The sequence below is a fragment of the Otolemur garnettii genome, unplaced genomic scaffold (genome assembly GCF_000181295.1).
Source record: "Otolemur garnettii isolate 467f Iridium unplaced genomic scaffold, OtoGar3 scaffold00147, whole genome shotgun sequence".
NCBI classification, from domain to species: Eukaryota; Metazoa; Chordata; class Mammalia; order Primates; family Galagidae; genus Otolemur; species Otolemur garnettii.
In genome coordinates this window covers 1287802-1297935 of record NW_003852542.1, presented here as the reverse complement: position 1 = coordinate 1297935, position 10134 = coordinate 1287802, and the positions used below count along the sequence as shown (strand labels likewise).

At 41.7% G+C, this 10134-nt stretch overlaps 1 protein-coding gene across 2 annotated transcripts in view; it reads left to right on the top strand.

Annotated features, from left to right (window-relative positions):
- Window positions 1-4958: 4958 nt before the first annotated feature.
- Window positions 4959-10134, top strand: part of SMYD1 (SET and MYND domain containing 1) — a 44971-nt gene continuing 39795 nt past the window's right edge. Inside the window, exon 1 of one of the 2 annotated variants that reach the window (XM_003799186.1) lies at window positions 4959-5183. In XM_003799186.1, the coding sequence (XP_003799234.1) occupies window positions 5047-5183 (137 nt within the window). In that variant the 5' untranslated portion in view covers window positions 4959-5046. The remainder of the gene's footprint in view (window positions 5184-10134) is intronic. The other variant, XM_023518796.1, reaches the window with a different exon arrangement.

Here is a 10134-nt window from a genome sequence, read left to right as displayed (position 1 = left end):
GAGGCAAGAGAATCGCCTAAGGCCAGGAGTTGGAGGTTGCTGTGAGCTGTGTTCTGCCCGGGGACTCTACCAAGGCTGACAAAGTGAAACTTTTTTTGGCTTTAAAAAAACCAAAAAAACAAAAAACTCCTCTTTATTTATTTTTATTTTTTCTTGACCACTAGATAACTAGAGAGAAAAACTTTCTAATATAATTTTTTTCTTGGGAATATGTGATGTGTGCTTTTTGTGACTCCTAACTCTATTTATTTTTATTTTTATTTTTTGAGAAAGAGCCTCAAGCTGTCCCCCCTGGGTAGAGTGCTTTGGCATCACAGCTCACAGCAACCTCCAGCTCCTGGGCATAAGTGATTCTCTTGCCTTGGCCTCCCAAGTAGCTAGGAGTACAGGCGCCACAATGCCTGGCTAGTTTTTGGTTGTAGCTGCCATTGTTGTTTGGTAGGCCCAGGCTGGATTCAAACCCACAGCTCTGGTGTATGTGGCTGGCAACTTAGCCACTTGAGCTACAGGTGCCAAGCCAGTGACTCCTAACTTTTAATGTCTCAAGGTATTTTGTTCTCTGGGATGTGTCAGAAATCATTGAGATATTCTCTTGACTATGTGTTCTGACCTAAAAATTGGGGTATATGGTCTGACAACAGGTTTTTGATGTCCTTTTCAGAGTCAGAGGAGTTTTGGAAGATGCAATTTGGTTGAAGATACATTATAATTGTTGCTGTATTTTGTTAGTTTAGGGAGAATAACGTGGCAGAACACATCAAGTAAAAGAACTATCATCTACTGAGTCCTTTATGAAATGCCAAGTGCTGTGCTATGTCCTTTGTACATATTATCTCATTTAACTCTCACAACAATCCAGTAAGGTAGAAGTTATTGTCCTTGTTTTTCAGGTTCCATCTCAAGGTGGTAGTGGCAGGCTCAGAATTTAAACTCATAACAACAATTAAAAACTACAGATCAACATTTCTTAAGAACACGTAGGTAAAAATCGTCAATGAAATACTGGCAAATCAAATTCAACAGCACATCAAAAAGATAATTTAATGAAATACTGGCAAATCAAATTCAACAGCACATCAAAAAGATAATTTAAAGTGATCCCGTGGGTTTCAAGGATGGTTCAATTCATGCAAATCAATAAATGTGATTCACCACAAACAGAATTAAAAACAAAGACTATATGATCAGCTCAATAGATGCAGAAAAGTATTTGATAAAATCCAGCTCCTTTCATGATAAAAACCCTTAACAAACTAGGCATTGAAGGAAGATACCTCAAAATAATAAAAGCCGTGTATGACAAACCTATAACCAATATCATCCTGAAAGGGGAAAAGTTGAAAGCATTCCCCTTAAGAACCTGAACAAGACAAAAATGCTCACTGTCACTACTTCTATTCAACATAGTAGTTGAAGTCCTAGCCAGAGCAATCAAGGAAAAGAAAGAAAATCAGGAAAGAGGAGGTGAAACTACCCTTGTTTGCGAATGATTTTATCTTATTCCTATAAAGCCCTAAAGATTCCACCAAAAGACTCCTAGAATTGATAAATAAATTCAATAAAGTCTCAGCTTACAAAATCAATGTACACAAACCAGTAACATTTGTCTATACTAATAACAGTCAAGCTGAAAGTCAGATAAATAACTCAATACCATTTATAATCGCCTGCAAAGAAGGCTGAGGTGAGAGAATCACTTGAGACTAGGAGTTTGAGACCAGCCTGATCAAGAGCGAGACCCCATCTGTATAAAAAATAGAGAAATTAGCCAGGCAGGGTAGCACGTAGCTATAGTTTCAGCTATTTGAGAGTCTGAGGCAGTAGGATTGCTTGAGCCTAGGAGTTGGAGATTGCAGTGAGCTATGATGAAGCCATTGCACTTTAGTCCTATCTCAAAAAAAAAAAAAAATGTCTTCAAAACAATACCTAGGAATATACTTAGTCAAAAAGGTGAAAGATCAGGTGGCGCCTGTGGCTCAGTGAGTAGGGCGCCAGCCCCATATACTGAGGGTGGTGGGTTTGAACCCAGCCCTGGCCAAACTGCAACAAATAATAGTCAGCATTGTGGTGGGCACCTGTAGTCCCAGCTACTCAGGAGGCTGAGGCAAGAGAATAGCTTGAGCCCAAGAGTTTGAGGTTGCTGTGAGCTATGATGTCACTGTACTCTACTGAGGGTGACAAAGTGAGACTTGTCTCACCCCCCCCAACCCAATAGATATAGTGTGGATACAGTGAAAAGGGGGCACTTACATACTGTTGGTGGGAATGTAAACTAGCACAACTGCTGTAAAAAGCAGTATGGAGATTCCTTGAAGAACTAAAAATAGACCTACCATTCGACCCAGCAATCCCACTACTGAGTATTCTACTCAAAGGAAAAGAAGTCATTATATCAAAAAGACACCTGCATCCAAATGTTTATCACAGCAAAATTCACAATTGCAGTCTCAGTGCCCATGGCTCAAATGGCTAAGGTGCTAGCCACATATACCTGAGCTGGCGGGTTCAAATCCAGCCCAGGCCCGCCAAACAACAATGATGGCTACAACCAAAAAATAACCGGGCGTTGTGGTGGGTGCCTGTAATCCCAGCTACTTGGGAGGCGGAGGCAGAAGAATTGCTTGAGCCCAGGAGTTGGAGGTTGCTGTGAGCTGTGATGCCACAGCACTCTACTCAGGGGGACAGCTTGAGGCTCTGTCTCAAAAAAAAAAAAAAATTCATAATTGCAAAGATAGGGAATCAACCTAAGTGCCATCAACTGATGAGTAGATTAAAAAAATGTAGTATGACTCCACACTTGTAGCACAGTGGTTATGGTGCCAACCACATGCACAGAGGCCACGGGTTTGAGCCCAGCCCTGGCCAGCTAAACAATAATTACAACTGCAACAACAACAAAAATAGCCTGGCATTGGGGCAGGCACCCATGATCCTGGCTGCTTGGGAGGCTGAGGCAGGAAAAGACCTCAAGAGTTTAAGGTTGCTATGAGCTATGACGCCACAGCACTCTGCCAAGGCTGACATAGTGAGACTCTGTGTCAAAAAAATAAAAACCATGACAATGTAGTATGTATATGTATGTGTATGCTTGTGTATATATATATATGTGTGTGTGTGTATGTATATACACACACATACAGAGAATACTATTCAACTATAAAAAAGAATGAAATACTTTTTGCAGCAAATTAGATGGAACAGAAGACCATTATCCTAAGTGAAGTATCTCAGGAATAGAGCAAAGATACCACATGTTCACTTATAAGTGGGAGCTAAATGAGGGATGTAGATAGTTATAAAGAGCTGTAATGGACACTGGGAACTAAGAAGGGGAAGGCTGGGAGGAAGGTGAGGGATAAAAGTCTACCTATAGGGTACAATGTACAGTCCAGGGGTCCTCAAACTTTTTAAACAGGGGGCCAGTTCACTGTCCCTCAGACTGTTGGAGGGCCAGACTGTGGGCCCCAGGACAAGTTGGCTGCTAAGCAGGACAGGCAGTGGCAGCAAAAGCACCTGGCAGGCCAAATAAATGTCCTAGGTGGGCTGCATGTGGCCTGTGGGCTGTAGTTTGAGGATGCCTGAATTGTACACTATTCTTGTGACGGGTACACTGAAAGTCCGTACTTTAGCAGGATACAATTTCTCCATGTAACAAAAACAACTTGAACCCCTAAATTTGCTGAAGAAAAAAAAGAATTCAGATTTTTCTGATTCAGAAACTCTACTGTACTTGGGAACTACTACACTTACAAAGATCTAGGCTATGAAGTCCTCCTAAATAGATACATCTCAGAAACTAAAAATATTCCATGAAAAAATAAATCAGAGTGCTAGATCTGCGGGTGTCTTTTCATTCTAGGTGAGAGCTGCCTGGTAGCCAAGAAGAGAAGTAGCATTTAATTCAATGGGGATGATGGAATTGTCCCTCCAATGTCCTTACTCCTGGGTAAGAAGAGGGACTGAGCACATTGCTTTTTTTTTTTTTTTTTTTTTGTGTGTGTGTGTGGACGTGGACACATGTTTAAAGGAAATTTGATAGAAAGATAGAGATGAGGCGTTTTATATTATTTATTTACTTACTTATTTGGGGGGCAGAGACTTACTCTGTTACCCCAGGCTAGAGTGTTGTGACATTAGCCTAGCTCATAGCAACCTCAGACTCCTGGGTTCAAGCGATTAAGTGATCTTCCTGCCTCAGCCTCCCAGAGTGCTAGGGTTACAGGCGTGAGCCACCACACCCAGCCCGGCATTTTTATTTTTAAAGCCTGACGTCTCTGTATTCATCTTGTATCCAGCAGTATCATCAGAGATGCTAAGAACAGGGAGCTGCATGCCTTGGCGTAGGGGTGCTGTGAGAGCCCCAGGAGATACTACAGAGGAGAGACGCTCTTTCGAGACTCAATAGTACTGTCATGCTTGTGCCAAGTACTCAGTTTAGCTTCTGCTGCTTCCTGCAAACAGTCCGCCCTTGGCAGAAAGACTGAGAAATGTGGGACGAGGGGCTCATCTCACTTGAGAGGGTGCAAGCCTGACAGCCGAAGGGTCCCAGAGCAGCGAGTTTCACCTTGCCTCTTTTCTTGGACCATTCCAGCTGTCTGTTTTTGATTGACAGAGGCATTTGGCTGCTAAAAATACCCTACTGACCAAGTGCTCCCGATTTCATCTAATGCTGAACGTGGCTGCAGTCCAGAACTCAGCATATGCAGATAGTTCCTTCTCACAGAGGAACTTTTCAAAATGTCTCAGGCCCAATCCCAGAACCACACTAGCCTAGGAAATAGTCGTTTTCCGCTCAGTGGGCTTTGCTGGGTGATGCGTGTGACCTTGCCCAGGTCACTGTCTTCTTGCCTGCCCCATCCCCACTTCCAGGAAAAGTGGCCGAGGGGGAGGTGAGGGCCCAGTGGCAGAGAAGGGGTGAAGAGGGGGAGGTGGCTTGTCCATTTATGGTCTTGCTCTTTGGGATGCTGAAGGTGCTGAAATAGCAGCGGCGACAAGAGGCTTGGCTCACTGTTAAATATCTGGCATGCAGGTCTGACGGCCTCTGAGATGACAATAGAGAGAATGGAGAACGTGGAGGTCTTCACTTCTGAGGGCAAAGGCAGGGGCCTGAAGGCCACCAAAGAGTTCTGGGCTGCAGACGTCATCTTTGCGGAGCGGGCTTATTCCGCAGTAGTTTTTGACAGGTATGAAATGCGGGGACTTGCCGCCTTTTCTCCTGTAGATTTGGCTGGTGCCAAACTTAACATACAGGGAAAGGGATAACAACACTCACGTGATCCTTCTGAACAAAACTGCACTTCTGACTCCTGTTTTCTGGCATAACATTTCCTGCAAGGGGTCATTGCCAGTGTGGTTTGCTGTGGTTCCTAGAAGGACGGTAAAGGTGAGCAAAAGCTTTGGGGCACCTTCTCCTGACGCAGGTGAACTTGGCTAAAAGGGTTAGAAATGCATTTCCAAATGCTGTGAAATGAAGAAAAAAAAATGAGAGTGTGAGGGTGTGCTGGGGGTAGAAAGGTGGGTGTGGTGCTGTGGAAAACATTTTCTTACAGAAAACTCTGTTTTTAGTTTCATTGGATATAATAAATACATTAACAGGTAAAGGAATTGCTGGGACTTAAAACAATTCATTATAACTACATAGGTACTGCAAGAATCCATTTAGAAAAATCAGAATATCACCTAATCCTAGTCCTCTCTGCCTTTCCTCAGAGGTAACTTATGTTATTATTTCCATGTTTTTCCTTCTAAAATATCCTTGTACATATATTTGCATTTATCAAAATGGATAGGTTCCATTTGTCTACGGTACCTTTTTTTTTTTTTAACAGAAGTGGTATTGTACTTCGGATATCATTCTGGTCTCTTCTTTAAACATGTTTTTGATGTCTACCTTTAAAGGAGTCTATAGATACTTCTTTTAAATCTCCAAAGATCTGTTTCTTTCAACTACACATAGAGCTATCCATGTAGATATCTTTGCTATAAGGATCACCAGTGTTAATTACTGTAAATATTCTTCCCTAGAAATATATGACATTTTACTTCCCCATTTCCCTATGGAGAGACATTTAGGGTTTCCAAGTTTTCATAAAAACAATTAAAATTCTTAGCCCTGTCCACTTGTACACACGTAGGGCATATGATTAGATTGCACCAGTGAGACTGCTGTACTGTAGGGAGTGCTGTTTTCAGATTTAATAGGCTCTCCAAAGAGGCTTTGTTAAATTTGTTTATTTATTTTTTAATGGCTAACTGATTGGGAATTTATCTATTAAGTTTATATTTCCATTTTCTCCACAACCATGTCTACACTGAATAACCAAACTTTTAAATTAATACTAAATCTTTATTTACTCTTTATCTTAAACAAACCTACACGGTGATTATGTTAAAATGACAATGTTTCTGAGATCGAAGTTGGGGTGACCTGTCTGACATTTATGTGGTCTGAATCAAGATGGCCTCTGATAATCTAGTCTTTGTGACTGGCTCACTGTACTAACCGTCCTGGGAACAGCCAATGCTTTTTAGAGACAACTCGATTAGAAATCACATTCTCTTTTCTTCCTGCTGACTGAGACCTTCGGGGATAAGGATGGGAACTGGGGTATGTGCCTCACCAGCACTCAAGGAATATTGGGGCCCAGGTAACACTGATAGCTCTTCAGAGAGAGCTTTTTTTAATCTCATTAATTTACTTGTGTGTGTGTCAGGGAAGGGGTGAGTATAGCTAGGGAGTCAGCTGGATTCAGTTAAAACACGATACAGCAACACAGGAACTGTGAGCATTAATCTTGGGGCTGCCACTTGGCCTTGTGACGAACACCTCCATTTGGTGCCTCCAAGTCCCCAAAGCATGTCTAGCCAGTTACCATTTCTTTTTCTTTTTTCTCTTCTCCCCTTTTCTCTTCCATCTGAAGCATAGGAGAATTTTTTTTTTCTTTGAGTCAGAATCTCACCTCGAGTAGACAGAGTACAGGGGCATGATCATAGCTCACTGCACCCTTGAACCCTTGGGCTCAAGTGATCCTCCTGTCTCAGCCTCTCTAGTAATAGGGACTACCAGCATGCACCATCCTGCACAGCTAATTTTCTGTAGAGATGAGGTCTCTCTATTTCCCAGGCTGGTCTTGAACCCTTGGGTTTAAGAGATCCTCCTGCCTTGGCCTCCAAAAATACTAGGGTTTCAGTTTCCCTTTCAAGAATGTTTGGAGATGAATGGACTTTCCTTTCATTATAAAAGTTTTTATCTTAGAAAATTTAGAAAGAAAAATAAAGATATCACACAAAGATAACTACTTTTAACATGTTGGTTGGGTATTTCCTTCCAGCTTGTTCTAAAACGTAGGTTTCATTTGTTTGTTATACACAGATGGGATCTTATTGTTCAAATTATTATGCTTTTTCATTTAATAATTCAGATACCTTATTTGCTATTATGCCATCTTCAGAGACATAGTATTTGAAGGTTGAACATTCTTCCATTACTTGCTGATTACTGGACATTTAGGTTGTTTCTATGTCTTTGTTGTTATAAATCTTTTGTCATTCATTTGAAGTAATAATGAAAATAACCTTAGTGCATGTTGCAGATAAAATGCTACATAATATATTATATTATTATAGTAATATAAAAACTGATATGTTTGGGATAAACGATCTTTAAAAGGACTAAAAAAAAAATCTAAAAGACATAGTTTTCCCAAGTGTGTTACCCAAACTCGTCACTGTATAGATGAGAGGGCTGGTCTGTCTTTCCCTGGTTATACCTGAGACAGCCCAGACAGCTGACCCATGTGAAGCTTCTGGTGAGGCTCAGTCACAAAGATAAGTCACAAAGATAAGAAACTTGACTGGGAGGTAAAACGGAGTTACCCACAAAAGACACTCTACAAAAGCAGCACATTCTTTTTTGTTTTTTTGTGAGACAGAGCCTCAAGCTGTTGCCCTGTGTAGAGTGTTATGGCATCACAGCTCACAGCAAACTCCAACTCCTGGGCTCAAGTGACTCTCTTGCCTCAGCCTCCCAAGTAGCTGGGACTACAGGCGCTTGCCATAATACCTGGCCATTTTTTGGTTGTACCTGTCATTGTTGTTTGGCTGGCCTGGGCTGGTTTGGAACCTGCCAGCTCTGGTGTATGTGGCTGGCCCTTTAGCCACTTTAGCTACAGATGCCCAGCCAAAAGCAGCACATCTATGGCTTGCGGGCCACATGTGCCCAGCAGAGGACATTTATCTGGCCCGCCTGGTGTTCTTGTAACCGTTGCCTGTCCTGCTTAGCAGCTGACTAGACTTGGGGCCCTCAGTCCCGCCCTCCAAAGGTCTGAGGGACAGTGAACTAGCCCCCTGTTTAAAAAGTTTGAGGATCCCTTTTATTTTGAGTTCAGTACTGCATTAAGTAAAAATTAGTTGTTTCAAACAATATATGTAACATATTATTCTAACTACTATTATATATATATTCTAACATGTGCATTATATATTCTAACATATATAAATAATATAAAGCAGATTCTCCTGTAAATGACTGCTATGGACATTTTTGTTGGTTCCTCTTCTCTGGAAGAGCAGGTTTCTAGGAAGGGAATTACTGGGTCAGTAATGTATGTGCATTCAGTTTTAAAATATAATGCTACACTGTGAAATGCTGGTTTGCAAGTTTGAATGGTGTCTTTGCTGGAATAGGCCCAGCTTTAGCATTAACAGCAACCAGGCCCTTCAAATATAGTCCTTAGTCTGGTTAGGATCTAACAAGCGGTTGGGCGGGGCCCATGGTTCAGCGGGTAGGGCGCTGGCCCCATATACCTACGGTGGCAGGTTCAAACCCGGCCCCAACCAGCTATAACAGCAATAGGAATTGCAACAAAAAATAGCCGGGTATTGTGGCGGGTGCCTGTAGTCCCAGCTACTCAGGAGGCTGAGGCATTAAGTCTAAGAGTTGGAGGTTGTTGTGAGCTGTGACACCAGGGCTGTCTACTGAGGGTGACAAAAAAGAAAAAAAAAAGAAAAGAAAACAAGTGGTCTGCTTAAAGGTAAGAGAGCAAGAATAAAGCTGGGAAGTCTTTCAGACCTAGCCAGTGTGGAGCTCAGGGTTACCAGGATCCCTGGCGGGCATAACTAATCAGTCAGGCACATCTTCCTCCCCAACTCCCCACTGGCCTCGGACTCCTTCCCAGCAGGGTGCTTCAGGGGCCTGCTACTCACTGCTACTGACCAACCAGAACAGGCACTCAAAGTCTATTTTCCACCCTACTAGGTGTTTTGATTGAGTGCTGGAAAGGAGTGAAAGTGAAGTACTAGGGCGAGGTCTGCTTGCCAAGGAGTTGTTTTTCTTGGATACAGTAGTTTGCAGATGAGATATTAGGGTGGCGCATGAGCTGGTAAACGTTGCTTCTGCCCCTTTAGCTCTCCTCTCTGAGGGTTCTTTGTTCCTGGGAGGACACAGAGTGGGAGCTCCACCATACCTTAGCCCATGTGATCCTGTTTGCCTTTGCATAAAATGTAGCTAATCTAGTTTTTTTTTTTTTTTGGCTGGGAATTTATAATGCTGTCTAGTTGTTGTTGGTATTGTTCAGATTTTTAAAGCTCATTTTGGGAAATTTATAAATTAAAGGAAAACAAAGGGAGAAAATAATAATTCTTTGCAGCCTTACCAGAAAAAACTATTAAAATACTGGAGTATATCCTCTGTTATCTCATGCACATATAATGCATATAAAATATTTTCTTGATCCTGACGAGTTGTGGGAGGGTGGGGGGAGTCCTGGGAGAAACACTACATTAAATGTATACCTTGATTGTAAGACATGTTTCTAAATTCCGGCTATTAAAACACAGGGAAGAAGTTTATTTTAGAATGGAAGGAAAATGGCACACATATAGTGTGCCACATTTATCAACTCCAGGACACATATTTTATCAATTCCAGAATGCATATTTTATTTTAACATGTAAATCATGATGTGTCCCCAAATCTATGGCTCATTGTGACTTAATTGGCAGAATGGTTTTTTGTTTTATAGTAGTGAATAAAAATGATGCATTTAATAATCGTTTGATAATTTTATTTATTTATTTCATTTTAGTTTTTTGAGACAGAGTCCCATTGTGTTGCCCTCAGTAGAGTGCTGTGGT